Source organism: Dipteris shenzhenensis, chromosome 26, assembly GCF_047967505.1.
Source record: "Dipteris shenzhenensis isolate YYH24624 ecotype China chromosome 26, Dip_SZ_1.0, whole genome shotgun sequence".
Classification (NCBI taxonomy): Eukaryota; Viridiplantae; Streptophyta; class Polypodiopsida; order Gleicheniales; family Dipteridaceae; genus Dipteris; species Dipteris shenzhenensis.
In genome coordinates this window covers 10,817,710-10,841,165 of record NC_141621.1, presented here as the reverse complement: position 1 = coordinate 10,841,165, position 23,456 = coordinate 10,817,710, and the positions used below count along the sequence as shown (strand labels likewise).

Below are 23,456 nucleotides of genomic sequence, written 5' to 3'. Positions count from 1 at the left end.
ATTTGGCACAAAAATGCAGCAAGTCATCACTTGGTTATATCAAGATAGTAAAGCTGCCTGCATACTTTCAGGGGATATTTCTACATCCTGGACTCTTGGTTGTTCTGTTAGGCAAGGATGTCCCCTAAGTGCTTTACTTTTTGCCATAGCCACTCATCCAATGCTTCAATATCTGGACCACCTTTAGGACACTGACTAGTTGTATGGTTTGGAGATTGCTGGCAGTCACAGCATGATCGCTCAGGCATATGCTGATGATTCATTCTTTACCCCAAAAAATACTCGGAGTGATCTGTCCATGATTATGCAAGCTCTTTCTACATATGGATTGGCTGCTGGTCTTCGGGTAAATTTTCAGAAATCAAAATTCTTGCCGTTGCATGAACAGGAATGACACAGTCTTCTGTGGCCTGAGGAAATTGTCCCCGCTTCTTAATTTATTCGACATCTTGGCTATCCTCTAGGTTGGGAACTCACCCGTTCCCAACAAACTGATTGGGTGTTGACAAAGTTGAGGGCGAAACTTGAATATTGGAAGCTTGCAACTTGGCCACTACATGTTCGTTTGTGAATCGCACAATCCATTTTGATAGCATACATACAATTTTATCTGCCTCTCATTATGTTCACTAAGGCAGAGCTGACTTCCTTTATGTCAGCTATCATGGAAATTTTCTGGTGTGCAAAAAATGGTAAGAAAAGTCTCAGATTACTCTCTATGCATCGTCTCTGTTCTCCAAAGATGCACGGGGGTCTGAACATTCTCAATATTCAAATGCATTTACTTGCTCACAGGGGAAAAATGATGTTGCAGTTTATGCAAGGAGATCAGCCTTGGGCTTTCATGATCCGCTCTCTCTTATTACATATTCATACTTCTGCCTTTGGGCATTGGCAGCCTACTCAGTGGGATTTCATATTTGGCTCTATCCAAGGCAAGATCAGAGGCTGCCCTTTTGTTTCTCACCTGCTTCTCGATTGGAAACATATCTTATTCCACTTGGAATGGCATGGTCGAGATTCTTTGTCGGGAAACTCTTTGAGGGCTGAGAATCTTTATTGGTCTAAAGTATTCCACCCTTCTTTGGCCATTCAAGAACCAAGACGTTCTTATTTTCTCTCCTTTAAAGGCATTACATCTGTGGCGGATATACTTCAGGATGATGGCACACTTTTATCTTTTTCTATGACTGCCAGCAAATACGGTTTAGGAGCTCATTATCGTCCTTTATGGCATAGGATTTCAGCAATGCTTCAACCGTTTTGCCGGTACCTCGCTTGGAACTTCAAAATAGGCTTGAGGATTGGATTTTACGCTCTTCCTCCTCTTCAGCCTGTCCCTTGAAGCTCTCACATATCACAGTGCCATCACTATATAAAGTGCTATTATTTCCGCCTTGGATCTCTGAAAGAGCAAATACTATTTGGCATATGGATCGCCCACTAAAGTGGTAGAGAAAAAGACTGTGTCTCCTTTGGCATTACAAAGTCCCTCTTCGACAACAGCTTTTCCTTTGGCGAGTCCTGCTTGGCATTTTTCCATCCGGTCAGCTACTTGCACACAGACATATTGCTCCGGCTGTTTGTCACAGATGCTTACACCCTACTGAATCTGTGCTGCACATCTTTTGGTTATGTCCACATACTTGTGACTTCATCGCTCTCATCCGACAGAGGCTTCGAGCGAGATTTCCTACTGTTACATTTGGCAGGCTTTTCTGGTTGTTTGGTTTTCATCCAACGAGATAGGGTTTTGACTTATTTTTTGTATGGGTACGCTACTGGGCACTATGGACTTTATGGATGGACAGAAATCATAGAGTCTTTGGTGATCCACTTTTTTCATCCTTTATTTTTTTCAAACGATCTCTGCAGCAATCATTCTATGATTGTGTTCAGACTCGTTTGATTGATCAGGATGTGTATACAGCTTATATTGAGATCTTTAGTTGAGTAATAGTTACTCCATTTTCGAAGTAACTATGAATGTAATTATTTTACAGCAATAAAAGATTTCTTCTCACAAAAAAGTGTGTGTTTTGTTGGAAATGAAGGATAGAATCACTCTAATCTCACAACCTCTATGGAAAAGGAACAGCTCCGTCTCACGCACTCAAGGATGTAGAGCACACAAGAGAACCTCACTCAAAAGGTAGAGTATAGACAGCATATACAAGAGAGAGAATATGAGAGAGAACTCAGATGTATTCCTCCACAAAACTGTGGGCAAAACCAAGCTCAGGATGAGCACAAGAAAACCAGCTAAGGGCTGGATAGCAAGAAGGCTGAGAACTCTCCTAATCTTGCTCCACGCTGCCTCTGTAGGCTTCAGTGGCTATGTGGCTGATGCCAAAATGAGGAAGTACGGCGGACTTTACATAGCCCCTGAACCAAGCCTGCAAAACCGACCAGCAAGGGACCCGACCCCCTGCCTTTTCCTTGAATTGAGCAGCCTAAGGGCCGACTAGGAGGTCGGCTCCTGGCCTGCCTTATCTGCCATATAAAAGGGCATCTTTCAGGGCCCTTTGGGCTGCTGCCTTCCTGCGCATATGCAGCCCCTAGATGTGCATCTAGAGGTGCCTTCACACAGCCCTAGATCCTCCCCAAACCCCCTAAGATCCAATGCACCTTTGTCCCAACAAATCGGGTGCTCACAAGTGGGGTCATTGATCTCTAACACGCCCTCTCAATGACACAACTATGGGCCGATCCCCATGTGTTGAATGAGGTGCTCCATTTGCTCCCATGGGAGAGCCTTCATGAAGACGACGGAAAGGACATCAGCTCCAGGACGTCATCGATGATGAGCTCCCGTGCTAAGTGGTAATGGACTTCGATGTGCTTCATCCATGCATGAAACATTGGGCTCTTCGCGATGGCTATGCAACTTTGGTTGTTGCACATGACCACCATCGCTTCATCCTAGTTAACGTCTATTATCTCAAGTATCCACCTGAGCCACAACGTCTCACATGCTGCAGTGCAAGCAACTCAGTACTCCGCCTATGTAGAAGAAAGGGCAATTGAGGGTTGTTTCTTGCTCAGCCAAGAGATAGCCCTTGATGCAAACACAAAACAGTACCCTGAAGTCGAACGCCTGGTGTCACTGTCACCTACCCAATCTGAGTCACAGATTCCGCCTAACTCAATCCCTGTGATGCATGTAATCTCGTATGTGCAAGTACCCTTTCGATACCTCAGCACCCCTGGATCTGTCTTCCAGTGATTCGCCTTGGGTTTAGCTGAAAACTAAGAGCCCACCAGCAAAGGGATGTCTGCCCTGGTGCTGGTTAGATAAAGCAGAGTACCCACCAGCCGTCGATACCTGCTGGCATCTACCAAATATGAAGAGTCATGAATGATCAACTTCTGCCCGACATCCATCGGTATCACAGCCTCCTTGCAGTCCTCCATCTCAAACCGCTTTGATATCTCCGGACAATAAATCTCCTGCAAGATGAAAATATGTCCATGTTCTACCCGACCTCGATCCCAAGGAAGTAGTGGAGGGATCCCAAAACTGTCGTCTCGAACTCTTCATTCTTGACCTGGGAGATCTTCCTGATATGGTCACCGGTAAGGATCAGATCGTTCATGTATAGGATCAGAACCAGCCTTTGTTCCCCCTCTGAAAAGAGATAGAGGATTGCATCAGATGGACTTTGATTCAACCCGATCTTCGAGAAGAACGCATCGATGCACTGGTACCACGCTCTTGGGGCCTGTTTCAGCCCGTATAACGCCTTCTTTAGTCTACATGCCTTTGAAGCAAACACTAAAACCTGAAAACCGGGTGGTTGATCTACATATACTCCTCCTCCAAGGTCCCGTTCAAGAGTGCTGTGGGGGCAAAAGTCTCGTCGAAGTCAAGTCCCTCTGACTAAGCATAGCCTTTCACCACCAATCTTGCTTTATACTTGTCCAAGCTCCCATCAGACTTGAACTTTAGCTTGTACAACCACTTGGTACGGATTACCTTCCGCTTGTAGGGTCTGTCCACCAAGTCCCAGGTGTCATTCTTCAGAATGGCATCCCTCTATGCCTTCATGGCAATTTACAACTCCGGTATAACTTTCGCCTCCTCAAAGATCCGCTGCTCGTCAAGCAGAGCCACCATGGTGAGTTGGCCAAGGGTGCGGGCACATTTCGTCATGACCATCGAACTCCAAAACTCAACTCAGGAATTTCCATGACCTGCGCATCCTACAAGGTCTTTAGATACCACGTCGGCAACTTCCTATCACCAGAAGTTGACTTTGGAACATGGCTTTGGTGCATCTGGCTCTTCCTCTCGTTCCTTTGGTCCCTCGGAATCTTCAGTCATCTCTACCTTTGTAATGGTCAACTTGGATGTCGGAACTTTGGGAACTTTAATGACCTCTTCTTCGGCCTGGGACGTTGCTTCCTCAAAGACCATGTCCCTATTGATCAATATATGTTTCTTCACTGGGTCGTAGACACGGTATGCCTTAGAATCTTCGCTGTCTGAGAAAGACGCACTTCCAACTCCTGGAATCCAGCTTTGACCTGTCGTCTCTATGCATGCATGTACGAATGCATCAGAACCAAAAAATTCTCAAATGAGAGATAGTCGGCTTCTTACCGTAGTATACTTCATAGGGCATCATATCTGCAATTTCCTTAGTCTTGGTCCTACTGAGGATGTGAACTGCAGTATTAACTGCTTCACCCCAGTAAGCTCTCAAGAGATCCCTCCCTATCATAGTCAATCTCATCTCTGTAACTGTTCAGTGCTTTCGCGCGAGCACAAGTAAGCTAACGCTTGATCCCATGCTTCTTGCAGAACGTGTTAAACTCTGTGGAGGTTAACTCCCCCCCTTGATCAATGGGGAATGCTTTGACATCCTTCCCTATTTCCTTCTCTACCTTGGCCTTCTATTCTTTAAATTTCTCAAATGCCTGAGACTTCTTGGCCAGGTAGTATATCCAAGTCATCCACAAAAAGAACAAAATACCTGGACCCTGCAAATGAGTTAGTTGACATCAGTCCGTAAATGTCGGAGTGGGCCAGCTCTAATTGTCCCTTAGCCCTCAATGTAGCCTCCTGTGGGAATTGCAAATGTCGGAGTGGGCCAGCTCTAATTGTCCCTTAGCCCTCAATGTAGCCTCCTGTGGGAATCGCTCCCAATGTTACTTGCCCTCCAAGCAAGCTGGCAGACTTTATCTACACTTTTGATAGGTGCAAGTCCCTCCACCATCTTGGACTTTTGCATTTATGTAAGAGTACCGTAATTGACATGACCAAACCTTTCATACCACAACTTGGAGTGCCCGTGAACAACTAAATCATGTAACTGGTATGCCATCCTCCTCAACACCTTGGGCCACCACGTGTCCGTCTTCCTTGGAAGTGACGGTGACTTTCCCATTTGCGAAGAATACTGACATCTTATGCTTATCCATCTGACTCACTGAGAGCAAATTCTTGCAAAGATTTGGAACAAACAGCACACCAGATATTACCTTTTGAAAAACAAGAAAACACAAGAAATCTCTCTGTCGCGCTAGTTTTTTTCTCCAAAATGCATGCAGGGCTCAACATTTTAAACATACACTATCATTTGAAACATACACTATCATTTGAAAGCTACCATGATACTTACTTTTGCAGCTCAAAGGGAGCCATGGATGCATATGCTGGCTGGAATGTTGCACTAAGGTTCGTACACATGCTTTTGGTTATTGGGACACCAGTTTCTAGGAAACATACCCGGTAGTCCTTTCTTTAGCCGACTGATTGTTGATTGGCAAGTGATCCTGCAATACATTTGCTGGTCTGGAGTCTCGACATCCACCAGATATGGGAAACAGTATGGCATTGGAAAGTATGCATTGGAGTATTTTCTTGCTGTGGTAGAGCCCCGAAAGGCATATTTTCTTAACTTGTGTGTACTTCACAACTCATATATGTGTGTGCAAGCCAGTAAATAGACAATGCATCCATGGCAAATCTAGAAGCTACGAGGATATATTTCCGTCCAAACCCAGACACAATACAAAAAGAAATGCGGAGCGCCACCAAACCGCGGTCCTCCGATCTTACCAAAAGTTCTCCTACTATCTACCTAGCACCTCTAGATCTCTGAGCCCGTGTGCTCCTCTGAGCTTATATAGACTCTCTGTCCAGTGATCCCTCCGCCTTACTGCTTGGGTAATCAGCCTAGGTGGGCCGCACCTTCTGAGCTAAGTCTACAGCTCTCCTCAGCCCAATTCACCTCCTAATCATACGCCCATTTGAGGCTGTTCTGCTGCTCCCTCTTGCTCTTCAATGGCTGCTCCATGTGATGCCAATGGAGGCCCCAAGGGCCCCCTTTTATAGGCCCAAAATTCACCCCCCCCCCCCTCGAAACCAACTTGGTAGGGGATTTGGCTGACTTTCCAGGCCCTCATCCCGACCCCCGGGGTCTATTTGGCTGATCTGGTTGGGGGCGGGTTTACCAGCCTGTTTGCTGGCCCCTGCATGTTATGCTCTAGCCGAGATAGCATGACCTCGGAAAGATCAGTGGGCATTTTCTCTTAGATGACCGACTTTTGTAATATTTCATGTGGGTAAATTAAATGGTCAAGGGAAGTAACTGCCAAGGACCTAGGTGAGGGTGTAATGGCATCGACTAGGTGGTTCTGAGTGCTAAGGCCTAGGTGCACCTAAATGTGTAAAAATGCCAAGGGGCAAATGGTTTAATTGTGCCCCAAGAGAGGGGTAAATGGTGTACCAAGCTAAAGGTCTAGAATGATGACATGTGGCAGAGGGAACCATCTAGGGAGTTGTGGGCTTGTGGATATGCATGAAAAGAAATTGAATTACGTATCTGTTGTAACATGTGATCCATGAGATAGGATGGGAGGATATTCGTGATGCCTACGCCTGTGCATCTTAGAACGTGAATCGATAGATAGGCTGAGAGATTAGTCAGTGTTCGTTTTATTTGGTATTAGAGCCGTCAGGCTGAACGAAGGGATTACGTATAAAGGCTTTTGACGAAGCAAAACACCCAGTGGGCGTACGAGCTTCCATTGATGGAGCGGGTACAGCTACAGGTTTGTAAGATGGCGCAGGGCAAGGTTTCCGGAGGCAGGTGATAGAAGAAACCTGGGAAATTAGAGAAGGCGTGACGCTCGACGATGATACGTGATCCGACGAGAACCAAGAGAAGGAATTCTGATTCCGGGATATAGCTGAGAAGTGACGAACAATAAGGCTCGTGAACGGAGACGCGATAAACGATGATAGAACGTGAGATCAGTTGTGAATGTATCATTTGGTTCCCGTAAGGAAGGTTGACGAAAATCCAGAGGCGATACGTGGAGCTGGGTGAAAAATCTGCGAAACAGCAGCAAATTGAAGTTGGAAAAGCGTAGTTTATGAAATGATCAGAAAGACATGGACAGGAGTGGTATATCGGAGGTGATCAGACGAAAGCTATAGGTATATCGGAGGTGATCAAACAAAAGCTATATTTTCCCGTTTGGCACAGGCCGGAGGATCTCAAAGCATCGTGGCTACCGAGGCCAGCCATTTGCTTCAGCATTGACAATGAACCTTTTTATGCTGATTTTGGACCACTCGATCTCGCTTGTACCTATCACTTTGCATGAAGCCCTGCGCGTGAAAACAAGCCCTCAGTTTAGCAGGAGGAGTGACGGGTGATTTTTGGGTCTCAGCATCGTCTCCGACGATTTACTCCAGGGAGCATCCTTTTTTTTACGTCTATATCAAATTTTAGTTTCCAGTTTGCAGGCGATTTATTCCTGTACAGCAGAGGTTGCAGTTTATTATTCCTGTACAGCAAAGGGGAATCTGAAGTGGAAAAAAAAAAAATATTTTTCCCCTTTTGAAACAATGGAGGCAGAGGGACAAGATTCCAGGGTGAATCCTAGTGAATCTAGAGCACGGTCTACACAACAAGTGTCCCATCACACAACACCTACTCTGGTGGGTAGGATTTCTGTACTAGAAGATGCTTTACAGCAAATCATGAACCAGCAGCTTCAAGTGAACACTGGTCAAAATGAAATTAGGGAGATGGTGCAAGCCTCGTCAGCTAGACCATCTAGAAATGAAAAGGGCAAAGCTCCAGCGAAGCCAGAGCCCAGTATACACTCATCAGAGCGTGCGAAGGTCAAGGTACCTAATATTGCCAACTATAGACCGGAGAAGTACGCTGGTCGGATGACCGAGCACAGTTCTAATGTGATCAAGGTTTGGTTACACAAGTGGGAAGAAGCCTTCGCCATTTGTGAAATCAGATCTGATATAAAGAAAATCCGCGAGACCACTCACCTGTTTATTGAGGCAGCGGATAGATGGTGGATAAAGCAACAGAAAGATCAAGTTGCCCCTACCACCTGGGAAGGGTTTAAGGCTGAATTTAAGAAACACTTTCTTCCACCTGACAAAGAGTCCCGAGCTTGGGATGCTTATAGAAACCTTCGCCAGAGGAATTTGTCGGTGGCAGAGTACACTGACAAATTCAGGGAATGTGTTATGAAGATAACATACCCTCTCCCTATGTCGGTTCAGTTAAAATACTATATATATGGACTAAATGACAAGATTAAAATGGAAGTTCGGGCTAAATATGTGACTACATTAGATGAATCTATTGCAGTAGCCCTGAACTATGAGGATGCTAGAGGCAGATCTAGTGGATTTGTGCAGGCAGGGACTCAGCATGAGTACCCGAGAAAAGGGGGATTTCAGAGGAAATGGACTTCAAAGACAAGTGTCTCGCAGCCAAGTGGTCAAACCAAGCACGTGAAGCCGGTTGAGGGACTAGCAAAGACAAGTACCACCGTTGGAGTGAAAAGAAAAGTAACTCCAATGGCAGCCCGGGCTTGGTCAAAGTCCTCGTTGACCCCGGAGCAAAAAGAGAAAGCTAGAAAAGAAGGATTGTGCTTCGGCTGCCTTCAGCGACATCGGTGGAAAGATTGTCCACTGAACAAAGACCGTCGCATGGCCAATATGATAATACCTGAATGCGACGCGAAAATGCAGGAGAGCCCCAATGCAGAACATATGCAGATGCAATTGGCGGGACCTTCTCAGAGGTTAGTACCTGTGTTGTTAAGTGTGTCTGTTACTAAGTTAGTAAGCAGTGCACCTGATAACATCCTTTCAAAGCCCGCAGCAACGGGGTATACGTTTTTCGATGAGCCCGAGTTGATTAAAATGAAAGGACAAGTAGCCAATCATGATGTGATTGTGTTGTTTGACTCAACGTCAACGCACAATGTAATTAACTCGAAGCTTATTAAGAGGCTCAAGTTGAAAACTAGTCCGTCTGACTATGCTTATACAGTCAGGATGGCGGACGGAAGTTCAACTGAAGTATGGGACCAAAGGGTTACCCAGTTGGAACTTTGAATTCAGGACTATGTCGAGAAGCTGGACTTTGAACTGACCAGGCTTGCTCACACAGATATAGCCCTAGGCATGGCTTGGCATTTTTGAAAAAATCCAGCCATTGATTGGAAAAAGCACATTTACCAGTTCAAGATGAACGGGGTAGAATATGTTTTGTGAGGTGAAAAGGATTTACCTCGAGGACCATTGATTTCAGCCATGGAAATTTGGAAGACTCCGAAAGAGTTTCTGTGTCTGTGTATAGCATCGGTAGAGTCGATTGATGATGCGTCGACTAGCACTGAGGCTACCCAAGATGGGAAAATGGCCGAGTTGGCTAAAGAGATATCCGAGAAGTTCTATGATTGTTTTAGGGATGAGTTATCTTATGGATTACCTCCAGAGCAGAATGTTCAACATAAAATTGAGCTTATCCCGGGAGCAGAACCTGTAAATAGACCTCCCTGTAGATTAAGCTTTATAAAAGAAGCTGAGGTGCGAAGACAACTGGAAGAATACCTCAAGCTGGGGCAAATTCAACCCAGGTTTTCACCTTTTGCTTCACTAGTGATATTAAAGAGGAAGAAAGATGATACTTTTCATCTCTGTATAGATTACAGAGCATTGAATAATATCACTATTAAGCACAGGTATCCGATGGCTCGGATCGATGATTTGCTAGATGCATTACATGGGGCCGTAATTTTCATAAGATAGATCTTAAGTGTGGTTACCATCAGATCCGCATTAGAGCCGAGGATGTGCATAAGACCGCTTTTAGAAGCAGGTTTGGTCATTATGAGTTTTTGGTAATGCCCTTTGGACTTACCAATGCTCCACCTACATTCGTCATGCTTATGAACGATTTACTACATCCGTATATCGGAAAGTTTGTAGTACATTTTATTGACGATATTCTAGTATTCAGTAAAAGTATTACTGAGCATCGCGAACACTTAAGAATAGTGTTCAGTACTTTGAGGAAAGCCAGTCTTTACGTAAATAAAAAGAAAACTATACTGTGTATGGTTAGACTTGAATACTTAGGATTAATAATTACTCCAGAGGGGGTAGAAATGGATATAAAGAAAGTGGTAGCGATACTGACTTGGCCAATCCCTCAGAGTTTGACCGCTTTGCGATCATTCTTGGGATTTGTCCAATTTTATCGAAGGCATATCAAAGGATATTCCGAAATAGTATCACCATTGACTGATCTGACCTCAAATAAAGTACCTTTCATATGGGGACAGAATCAACAGGAAAGTTTTAACACCATAAAACAAGCTGTGGTCACAAGACCGGTGTTAAAAATAGTTGATCCCCAGAAACCGTTGTTTCTTGAAACCGATGCAAGTGGCATTGCGATAGGAGCAGTTCTCCTCCAAGAGGGAAGGCCAGTAGCCTTTGAAAGCAAGAAGCTTTCTCCCTCTCAAAGGAATTGGCCAACTCATGAATTAGAGTTGTATGATGTTGTCCATGCGCTTTGAAAACATGGCGACTTTTATGTGCATGTTGATCATGATACTCTAACTTGAAAACCTGACTTGAGAGGCCGCCAAGCTAGGTGGGCAGAACTCATGCAGGAGTTTAATTTGACGATTCGGTACCGAAGAGGAAAAGATAATAAAGTTGCTGATGCGTTGTCACGCATTATGCATAACATGAGTTTCACGGTATTAGAGAGTGCTCTAATGGCCGAGATTAGAGAAACTCAGAAGGTGGACGAGTTTGTCCACAGCCTTTGGCCTAAGGCTCATATGTTAAAACCCGGGGAAAACGAAAAGGATGACCTGGCATCCAGAAAAGGCCAAACGTATGCAAGATATGCCATAAGGGATGGTATGCTGAAAAGAAATGGCAATGTAGTAGTACCTAATCAGAATGATCTCAGGTAGAGAGTCATTTGACAGTGCCATGATAGCCCATGTGCGGGACATCCAGGAGTCGAGAAGACATGATCTCGTGAAGCGAGATTTCTTTTGGCCAAAGATGAAAAAGCATATTCATGAATATGTGACACGTTGTTTTTCGTGTCAGGTAAGTAAGGCAGAGCGGGTGAAGCCACCCGGCCTTTTACAGCCCTTGGAGATGCCACTAAGTAAGTGGGAGAGCATTTCCATGGACTTTATTATAGGTCTGCCTACGACACAAGGTAGATATGATTCTATCCTTGTGGTGGTTGATCGTCTTACCAAGATGGCTCACTTCATTCCAACTAGGGAGTCTGTTAGTGCCCCGCAAGTAGCGGATTTGTTTATTAGACATATATTTCGTCTGCATGGATTACCCAGATCCATAGTGTCAGACAGAGATGTCAAATTTACCGGTCATTTTTGGACTGCGGTATTTCAGACACTAAGGACTGAGTTGGAAATGAGTAGTGGGGATCATCCAGAAACGGATGGTCAGACAAAAAGAATCAACCAAATTTTAGAGGACATGCTTAGAGCATATGTGTCATTAAGGCAACATACATGGGACAAGTGGTTGCCATTGTCGGAGTTTGCCTACAATGATAGAAAACATTCCTCTACAGGGTTCAGTCCGTTTGAATTGAACTATGGTTATAGACCAGCGAATCCAACTATAGTTAGAATACCTCAGAAAGTACCTAGTGCCGTGAACTTTGTGGTTCAAATGCGGGAGATGCTAGCGCTTGCGAGAGCTAACATCCGCCAAGCTATGGATAGAGCTAAGGCATATGCGGATGAAAACCGATCCAGTAGAGAATTTAAGGAAGGAGAAAAAGTTTTTCTCAGAGTTCCTTCGCACTCTAAGTCTTTGACTGCAAGAGAGTGTCCTAAGTTATCACCTCGATATTGTGGGCCATGGTTAATTCTAAAAAAAATAGGCAAGGTAGCCTATAAATTAGAATTACCACCGGGGTGTAAGGCGCACCCAGTGTTTCATGTTTCTCGTTTAAAGAAATTTTTGCATACTGGTGACTCACTAATCGAAGGTATAGTTTTGTTTCAGGAGATAGAGGATAATGCAAGACGCAAGCCAACAAGAATCCTGGACCGAGGAACAATGCAAGTGCACAATCGGAAGATACCCACGGTATTGGTTGCATGGCATGGTCTATCTCTGTCGGAAGCTAACTGGGAATCCGTATACCAGTTACAAAGAGTGTTCCCCGATTTCATCATCGAGGACGCTGATGCTTGAAGAGGGAACGAATGTTATGCTCTAGCCGAGATAGCATGACCTCGGAAAGATCGGTGGGCATTTTCTCTTAGATGACCGACTTTTGTAATATTTCATGTGCGTAAATTAAATGGTCAAGGGAAGTAACTGCCAAGGTCCTAGGTAAGGGTGTAATGGCATCGACTAGGTGGTTCTGAGTGCTAAGGCCTAGGTGCACCTAAATGTGTAAAAATGCCAAGGGGCAAATGGTTTAATTGTGCCCCAAGAGAGGGGTAGATGGTGTACCAAGCTAAAGGTCTAGAATGATGACATGTGGCAGAGGGAACCATATAGGGAGTTGTGGGCTTGTGGATATGCATGAAAAGAAATTGAATTATGTATCTGTTGTAACATGCGATCCATGAGATAGGCTGGGAGGATATTCGTGATGCCTACGCCTGTGAATCTTAGAACGTGAATCGATAGATAGGCTGAGAGATTAGTCAGTGTTCGTTTCACTGCACCCCCGACGTGCCATGGCATTGCATTACTGGCTTGCCTCAATCCCAGACCTGTTGCAGGCCCTATGCCTTGCATCAAACAGGCACCTATGAGCAAACTGTATTGCGCCTCTGTCCAAGGCCTTTTTAAGTCCCAGACAAGGTCCATACCTTGCATGCATCACCTATCTTCTGGCTCTGTCCAGCCCAAGAACTGCCTCAGAACTTGCACCAGGGATCCCACCATGTGTCCGTACAGTTGTGCCACCTCAGCCCCGGTCTGCAGCAGTCTGTTCTGCCATGTAGCATCCGTACAGCCTATGTGGCCTCTCCATACCTTTGCTGATGTTACCCGCAGTGTATTTGTTGTGAGGTGCTGCCCATGTGGCAGCCCCCTCTTTTTCTTTTCCTTTCTGGGCATGCTGCCGACATGGCATCCAATCAGATGTCCATGTGGCAGCTCTTGCCCTAGGTCTCCCTCCCCCATGCTCTCTTCATTTGGGGGCTGACAGATGGTGAGGTGACCAACCCTAATCCAACAATGACAGCCTGAAGTCAACAAATCGGTAGAATATGCCTTCTCCATTGCAGTTGACTCTCTGCTGCGAGGATACCTAGAATCTCAAATCTTCTGTCACTTGCACCTTGCAGAAACCATCTTGCCCTTGCCTCTTTTCTGATGACATTTGAACCCATTGGCTGATTTCCCCATCCATGACAATCCTGGACAGCTTGGACATCATCAAACTAGCCTTGATCAATTTGTAATGCTCAATTGATCTTGTTCGCATATTAATGGGCTTGATCTAGGTTTTTGTCAATGTGGGCAGGAATATATGGATCAGTGTTAAAGCGAGAGATCAATTTCTATACTGAGGCACATGGCCCTAGATCACATTTTTACCTTACGGGCGGTCATTAAGGAGGCGAGGTCCAAATCCCAGGAAGTCTATGCCTGCTTCCTAGACTTTCGGATGGCTTTTGATGCAGTTCCACGAGCCCGATTGATATTGAGGCTTCTCGAGATGCAGATATTAGAGGACATGATCTAGGGTGTGATGAGCCTATATGAGTCTGTCAGAGGGAGGGTACGAGCACCTGGAGGTCTGTCAAATTGGGTTGAGAGCACAATTGGGGTGAAGGAAGGATGCCCACTCTCTCCGACCTCTTTGAGCTCTACATTGACGAGATCACAACATTCATTGACCGCCTAGGAGGAGATGGATCCCTGCCTGCAGATTTGATGATACAGATCCTACTATATGCAGATGACATAGTTCTCATCTCCTCCTTTGGAGTAGGCTTACAGCGGCATCTTGAGGCTCTAGAGGTATTTTGTAGAGAGAGAGACCTAACGGTTAACCTTGGTAAGAACAAGGTTATGATCATCAACACCTCAGGAGCAGTACTTCGGCAACACAACTTCATGTATCAAGGAGAGCCAGCGGAGATAGTACAGACATATACATATTTCGGAGGAGTTTTCGTAAGGCCTATCTTCACGACGACACATGCAGCTAGTGCACAACTCACATGAGGGCAGGGAGCCTTAGCTCGGCTGGAAAGACAGTGCTTCCAGGCACACTTCTAGGATCCCCCGACAAAGGGGTGGCTTTTTTGATACACTAGTGTGATCGACGGCCGTGTACGCAGCACCCTTTTGGGAATGTGACTTGCCGACATCTGAGTGGCGGAGATTCACAAGGGTACATGTTGTCATGGGGTCTAGGATGATCAGGAGTAAGGCATCAGTTCCTCACCAGATCATACAGGCTGAGCTCACCATGACACCATTGCAGATTGATGCCATCTTCCAAACAATGACATATCTACACAGGGTGTGGGCCTTACCCCGATGGAGATTTCCGAGGCTGGCACTAGAGTAATTCATACGGCTAGCTGAGAGCGGGATCAGCAGAGACTAGTATGTACATATCTCCAAATGGTTCAGTCTCAAGGCATTCATATGGACCATCTCCCCCCTTTCAGTATAGTTTGAACTCCCCATCCCTCCAGATCCCACAAGATGAGATCAATTGCATTATACGGTTGTATACATCACGGACTTGGGGAGGGGACCAGGAGTTTCCTACCAAGATCCAAGTTTACCGGCACCAATTCCTAAGGGTATCAGATGCTGGACTGATACCCTAAGGAAGGATAGGTGAGTTACCCATGAGCTGAGGATTGCCATAGGATAGATGCGCGTCTTGTCTCACCAGTTAAGGATCGAGGCAAGAAGAGCCGCAAGCACACCTAGGGAGCAACGAATTTGCAGGTTATGCACACTGGTAGTAGTGGAGACAGAGGCATAGTTCTTATGCATTTGCCGTGGTTATTATGAGATCCGAGGACACTACCACTGCTTCTACTAGGAGGGGCGCGGATTTGGACCACTCTCCCGAGTGATCCACTTCCATGATCAGGTGCGTGTTGGGCTCTTTTTGAGAGATGTGGCGGCTCAAGGAGACTTTGCTACACGAGATCAGACAGCAGGAGGAGATAGCACCACGAGGCACTGATCAAGCACAGAGACACGCCACTGATTTTTATTTCTTTGAGTCAGCTCCGAGACTTGTGCACTAGGTGCCTGAGTTGACCCATGGAGCATGGTTGTTAAGAAACCCGTGTCTTATGATACAACACTTAAGACACGTATCTTATGTTAAGACATGTTTAGACACTCCTGAAACTATGTGAAAACTTGAAAGCCCTAAACTTTTGCACTTTGGCACTTTAGACTTTGAAAATTGCACTTTGGCAATTTGGACTTTGCAAATTCTCCGTCCACTGATGTCAACATCAAAGTCGAGGTCGATAGTGTCAGTATCGATGGTGACTTTGGATCAGTGGAATCTTCCAAATATCCAAAAGTGCTTAGGAAAACTATGCGAAGGGAAGCGAATCCAAAGGCCGGTGGATAGGGTTGCAAGGAGAATCTTAGTAGCTGAACAGGTCCACAAGAGATGGAGGACTGTTTCTCTGGCAGAAGAGCAACAAAAACAATGTGCAGGTGCAATACGGCAAATGAAAACCTTTTGATATCCAAAAGTGCTTAGGAAAACTATGCGAAGGGAAGCGAATCCAAAGGCCGGCGGATAGGGTTGCAAGGAAATTCTTAGTAGCTGAACAGGTCCACAAGAGATGGAGGACTGTTTCTCTGGCAGAAGAGCAACAAAAACAATGTGCAGGTGCAATACGGCAAATGAAAACCTTTTGCTTGAGAGGAAGCCCATTCTTCCATATGGTACGCAGGCAATCTTGTCCACCATTTGAGAGATTTATTGAACCGCCAAAGCTCATTGGCACAATGCTGTATCCATGGCGGGGGGATCAGTAGCCGATAAGCTCTTGCAGCAGTCAATTTCATCATCAGAAGGTTCTGGCAACCAGTCCCAACCCTCTAACCTCATCTCTTGCAACATGTATCAGCCTTCTTTCATGACATACTCTTAAGAACAGAGGAAACAGGATCACGTCAAGTATGTCATACAAGCTCTGCATCAGTTTTAAGCTAAAAGGGTGCCTCTCATAGACTACCTTGTTTCTGCAAAATGTTTACAAGGCATTATGCAATGCCATGAACCTCTCATAAATCATTTAAGAGCTGTCCAGCCCTGGTCCAATGATGCACATGCCAGCTTTTACGATCTGAAATTGGCCTTGTTTACAAATACAGAAGCCTACACCTTGATTCTCACCGTTGATAATTCAGGCAGATGCCAGTGAAATGGTTCGGGGTCCGCCCTCAAATGGCAGGATGAGGTAATTGCATTCGGGAGTAATGCCTTGATAAAAAGTAAGCCTCTTATCATGATAATCAGTCAACCGTAGATCCTTACCTTTATGGTAGTAGAACTGAAGTTAAGGTAAATCGCATGAAACCTGGGAATTTTATAACACTGCAAATAGGTCAAAAAATCAGAATCTTGGGCACTACTGCAATCCTATGATTTTGGCAAAGAACAAGAATTGGCACTAGTTCTTTAACATTTCTTTTCTTCTATTTTACTCTCTACTTGGACCCTTATTCTCCCCTCTTTATGGCCCATTATCCCACCTTCCCCTTGGCTCCCATTAGATTTGCAAACCAGATTTCCAAAGAAAAGGCATCGCTATATCTACACATCCATAGACAAGTACACAATCCCTAAAAGGAAAAAGAAGAAGAGGATGACTAGAGCAGCAACCAGCACTAGTGGTCTGTAACATATCTTTCTCTTCTATTACGTTCTGTCCTTCCACCCCTATCCTCCCCTGTTTATGGCCCATTGTCTCCCTTTCCCCTTGCCTATCATTGGGTTTGCAAACCAGATTTCTCCAAAAGAAGGCATCTGGGCTAAATCTACACCTTTGTACACAATATAGCAATTTCTAGAAGCAAAGCAGAGAAGAAGATGAAGAACAAGATGAAGGCAAGAACAGCAACAACAAACAGAGAAGGAATTGAAAATGAGGAGAGGAATGAAAAAGCTAGCAAGTATGCAAAGGGGAAAGCCACCTGGACAAAATACCATCTACAAAAACCCATCCCATGCTTTTACATTTACTCAACATTACAATCAGCTGAAATGCTTCCACTTCATGATACACAGAAATACTTTCGACACAGAAATACTTTCGAAGAACTTTCAACTACAATGAAAGTTGAACTTTTGTGCATACCTTGCTCTCCATATACTGCTCCAAGGAAAATGCCACACCACATATCCATGCATGTCAAACAATGAAACAAGTCACATACAAATTCACAAAAACTTCAAAGTGTTATAGCAATGCCATTTCATTATAAAACCAATACTAAGATATTTGAGTCAGAGGTAGGAGTGCAACTTACAGCTCATACTTTGAAGACTGAAATCTTTAAGGTCAACTTTGCATAGGTTGTACACATTGGCAGTGACACCGTTCTTTTGGAGCATTGAGCCAAACAATGTCACACAATCTAGAGCTTGTACGTTTGTAATGAGCATTTGTTGTTGCATCCTTGAGATGTAAGCATATAGAGAGCTACAACAAGTAGACTTGGACGGAGACACACCCATACAAGCTTTTGCCACTGATGAGACATCATCAAAGGCGAGTGGACATACTGCAAATACATGAAGTAAGCAAAGGTTACTCTCTCTCTCCCTCCTCTCTCTCTCTCTCTCTCTCTCATCAACACCACGCTATCGCGCTCTTATGCCTGCACTCTAAGTGGCATTCGTCACCAGCCGTCACTTGACCTCTTACACTTATCCAGTCCTACCTCTTCATTTTTCACAGCCAACGGTGTCACATATGCAGCTTTGAAGCTTCAGTATGGGAAGCGAAAGATCATGAGGGACATACCAATTCATTGCATATGGAATAAATACTGTGGCCCCAATCTTAGCAGTTTTAAGGAGGCACTTTGCACCGGTTTCCCTCACATCTGGACCTTTAACACCATCACTCCCATTGACAAGGCAAGGGATCCCATGATCCCGGAAACCTATGCATGTCATGTCCAAAATCTATGCATCAATGCTCGACACAGAGTTTAGCCGGTTTATAGAGCTCAAGATCATTTGGGCAGTTATGTACTCTATGAGAGGGTCTCAGGTAGGGTACGGAGGGTGTGGGACAGCCAGAGGAGATCAGGGTCTACACAATGGGTATGTATGGCAGTCCTTGTTGGAGGCCTCATCTATTAGATGTAGAAGTGGAGCAGCTTCAGGTTCTCTTGTTGTCGCGGCTGATCCGTAGTAAGCCATAGTAGATAGTTTCAGCCAAGCTCAACGCATCCCCATCATAGCTTGATGCAGCATTCTAGGTTATCATGTACCTCTACTGAGTTAGGGATTACAGCTCATATATCTAAGGCCGACATATTTTACCATCATTGGCCCTATCTTCATCCATAACTTTAGGAGCTAAAGGCGATCAAGGTTGTTGGTACGCACATACACACAAATGGTTTGAGAGTCTCGAGCTCCACATTGATAGTTTTGGCCAAGTTCAACACATCCCCACCATAGCTTGACGCGGCATTCTAGGTTATCAAGTACCTCTACCGAGTTAGGGACTATGGCTCTTTTATCTAAGGGCGACGTATGTTACCATCATTGGCCCTATCTGCATCCATCTGAAGGCGATCACAATTGTTGATACGCACATACACGCAGATGGTTTGAGAGTCTGGGGCTCCACATGGATAGATTACATCCTTTTCAGCATAGCATTGAGGCCCCTTCTGTTCTGCTCACCTATCACAAGGTCAACTAACATTCAAGACTTGGTTGGCACATAGCAAGCTTAACAAGAAGCTCAAGTTCTTCAAGGACCACTGCTTGCGGATCTCAAAGGAGGGCTTCATTGACACACCAAGCCTCTCTCTCTCTCTCTCTCTCTCTCTCTCTCTCTCTCTCTCTGAGCAGACAAAGGTTTTGTACAGCAGCTCAAATGCTTCCTACTGTGTGCCTTGAGTTTTTACAGATTTTGAATGTGTATGAGGTGCATGTGTTGTGAGCTCTCCCCCCCGACTAGCCTCTCTGCCTCTGCCTACCGCCTAGCCTCGTGGCCCCTTAGCCTCTCTCTCCGCCTCTGCTCCCCCTGTGCGCTGCGCACTGCCCTGCCCCTGCTCCACTGCTCCGCCTCTCCCACTGCCCCGCTGCCTCTCGCAGCTCCGCCTTGTCCCGTCTGCTTGCGCCGCAGCTAGCAGCAGCGCCGCTTGGTACACGCAGGGCCACCAGCAGCAGCCGCCTGGTACATGCAGGGCCACCAACAGCAACGCTGAGTGCCACCACCAGCAGCCCTGCCATTCAACACACCCCCCCGCCCCCCCCACCAATTCAGCTCAGCTTCACTCCAGGGCTCCCACCACTTCATGACATTCAGCCCCTCCTTGACCTCGAATGTAGACCAACCATGTCAGTGAATGCCAGGAAAGGAAAAAAAAATGCCAGAAATGCAGAAATGAAGAAGAAGATATGACAGCATGTAAGTCAATTTATTTTCTGCTTTCACAATAAAGTACAAAACAGGGATTACAGTTGCAGCTATCAGCCGACACGAGGTTGTGTCGAAGACAAATGGGGAAAACAGGCCTTGTACAGCGCTATGCAGACATATTCATCTGGCACAACTAATAAGACAGCAGCAAATGTCCTAGCTAGCCTCAGTAAAATCTGCACTACTCTTATTGAGAAAATAGAAAAACTGGAAGCAACTAATGTGGCCCTACTTAGTGAAAAGTCAGCCGTGGATAAAGTGCTAAACGAGGTGAAGAAACACAAGGGGAAACTCCAGGAAGAATGGAGAAGAGAAATATTTAAGAGAGACGAATGGGAGATAGAGAAAACATGCCTCACAGATAAGATGCAAGCAATGGAGTTGGAAATACAGCAGCTCAAAGAATTGAAAGGGATTCCTGAGGACACATGCAATGAAATGGATGAGCTGAAAATTGAGAATGCCAATCTCCGCAAAGACATAGCGGCTATGCAGTCCACTATGCAAGGGAAGCACGTTGAATTAAAACTGCAAATCAGCAAGGGGGAAGCCAAAATGTTAGAATGGAAGGACGTGGTGAAGAAAAGCACAGCAGCCCCTAAAAAAGAGATCATCTCAGATGCCCTTGAAGAGACAAAAGGCGGGACAGCAAGGCATTAAATGCACTTGTTAGAGGCCTACCATTGGGCGACACCCCTATGGATGATGCGAAATCTCTGTTTACCAAAATGGGAGTCAATATCACATGCGAGGCTGCTTGGAGGGTAGGCAAAGCAGATGCCCCCACAAGGCCACTAGTGATCAAGTTCCGAACTAAAGGAGACAGGTCCACTTTCATGAGCATAAGAGCTACGCTGAAGGGCACGAGGACCTTCCTAGACGATGATCTCACCATACTACAGCAGGAACATCGTAGGGAGGGTGAAGGTAATGGCAGCAAGACAGGAAGGAAAATGGGCGGTCTACAGAGATGGGAAAGTGGTCATACGCGAGAGGACAATAAGATCAGATAGAGACGATGAGGAGGATAAAGAAGAGGGGGAATTATGACGGTTCAGAAATGATGGGCTGGGCACACAGAAGTTGCTGAAATTAGCAGTTTGGAACTGTGATGGCACTCTCTGGTCTGACCCAGGAGGGTTCTTGGAGACCTACGCTGACCGTGATATGATTTTCTACACAGAGACACATGAAAGCCCAGAGAGAGGGCTACCCACGGTGACAGGATACCCGGCTGATATATCTGATGAAAATCAGAATTTTCAGATACCTCCACATGCTCCGATTCAGCCACAGGATGTCATACCACCTCCACAAGCCGTGGAAGAGGTTGTTCAGCAAGAAATTGCAGATATACATGCAGCAAAAACAGTCCCAAATTAGCTGTTACAGACCCTCAGGGAGAGTAAAATTGATGCTCCATTACCTGGCAGAACTCGGAGTGCAGTAAGGCATGGGGGAGGTGCTCTTTCAGTTGAATCAGCTTATGCAGGTACCCTTCTTGATGAGGAGGAACCTGAGACATTTGAAGAGGCACAGGATAATGTGCATTGGATGAATGCCATGCACGATGAGTTGCAGTCCATTCAGAAAAATCAGACATGGGAAGTTGTCCATTTGCCACCAGGTAAACATGCCATAGGTACACGGTGGGTTTTCAAAGTTAAAAGAAAGCCCGATGGCACCATTGACAGGTACAAGGCAAGGCTGGTCGCAAAAGGATATGCTCAGAAAAAGGGCCTAGACTATGAGGAGACTTTTGCTCCTACATCCAGAATGACAACCATCCGGTCAGTCATAGCAATGGCTGCAAATTTTCAGTGGAATGTTCATTAGTTGGACATAAAAACAGCCTTCCTTAGTGGAGACTTGTTGGAAGAGGTTTATGTCAAACAACCTCCAGGCTTTGAAATTTCAGGAAATGCACTTAAGGTATGCAAGCTAAATAAAGCTTTGTATGGGCTGAAACAGGCCCCACATGCATGGTATGCAAAGATTCATGCCTTTCTGACCAGCAAGGGGCTGCACAACAGTCCAACTGAAAGCACCCTCTACATCAAGAAGGATGGGGGGGATATTTTAGTCATCATTCTTTATGTAGATGACTTACTGCTTGAGAGGGAAAGAGTGAGGGAGTGGAACAACGGGGAGAGAGTGAGAGAAAGGGAGACACAAAAGATGTGGGTGTGAAGTGTTGAGCCACACCACAAACTCATAGGTTTTATTAGGATTAGGCTTTTACCCTATGACTGTCTTAAGACAGTCATAGGTGTCATATTTTTAATAAAAGGGTGGCAATGTGCCTTTACCCCAACAACCTCCCACCTAAAGGCCAATGTGCCTAAAGGGGAGAAAAGAATAAAAATTACAGCAATATACAGTTACTGTATACAAGACCATAAAATAAGAATGGTCTCATCCTAATCCCATGATGTGGCGGCAATGTGCAAACCGCTCTGTAGGCAAGCTCTTAGTGAGCAAATCTGCAGGATTATCATCAGTATGCACCTTCACAAGCTCAAGTCGCTTGTCTTCCAGTACCTCCCTGATGAAATGGTATTTCACATCTATGTGCTTGGTCTTTTGATGAAAGACCGGATTCTTTGCCAACATGATAGCACTCTGACTATCACAATGCAAAACTGGCATATCTCCTGTAATGCCCAAATCTCCCACCAGCCGAGTAAGCCATATTGCTTCCTTGCAAGCCTCAGTGGCTGCAACATATTCAGCTTCAGTGGTTGACAGTGCAACGCATTTCTGCAACCGAGACACCCATGATATAGCACCTCCTGCAAATGTGAAAATATAACCGGTAGTAGATTTCCGGTTATTTGCATTCCCTGCATAGTCTGAATCTGTAAAACCATGCACCAATGCATCCTGCCTACCATAGCATATGCACAAGTCTTTGGTACCCTTGAGATACCTCAAGACACCTTTCACTGCTTCCCAGTGCCGCTTGCCTGGATTTGCCATATACCTGCTGATGACTCCCACCGCAAAAGCAATATCCGGACGAGTGGCAACCATGGCATACATCAAAGAACCAACTGCAGATGCATACGGAACCTTGGCCATTTCAGCCTTATCATCATCTGATCTGGGGCTGTCCTTACTGCTGAGTTTTAAATGTGGAGGCAACGGGGTACTAATAGACTTCCCCCCCTCCATTTTAAACCTCTGCGGTACTTTGTCAATATACTCCTTCTGTGACAGAAACAAAAGTCCCTTGGACTTGTCACGAGTAATCCGCATGCCAAGAATATGGTTTGCATCACCCAAGTCTTTCATGTCAAAAGACTTATGCAGTTGTTTCTTCAAAGCACTAATCTCCTGCTAAGATTTACTGGCAATCAGCATGTCATCCACATATAGAATGAGGAGCATCAAACTGCCATCCTTTGCCCGTTTGGTGTACAAGCAATGATCGGTCTCACACCTATGATACCCTTGGGACTGCATGAAGGCATCAAACTTCTTGTACC

The 23,456-nt window shown here is 45.4% G+C and overlaps 1 protein-coding gene across 2 annotated transcripts in view; it reads right to left on the bottom strand.

Moving 5' to 3' along the window:
• LOC147884659 (putative GPI-anchored protein At1g61900) overlaps positions 1-23,456 on the bottom strand; it is a 78,374-nt gene that overhangs the window by 3,715 nt on the left and 51,203 nt on the right. The window contains exons 4-5 of one of the 2 annotated variants that reach the window (XM_087397387.1): positions 17,840-18,085; positions 17,659-17,673 (exon numbers count right to left, since the gene is read on the bottom strand). In XM_087397387.1, the coding sequence (XP_087253513.1) occupies positions 17,659-17,673; positions 17,840-18,085 (261 nt within the window). Of the gene's footprint in view, positions 1-17,658; positions 17,674-17,830; positions 18,086-23,456 lie in introns of both variants that reach the window. The other variant, XM_087397386.1, reaches the window with a different exon arrangement.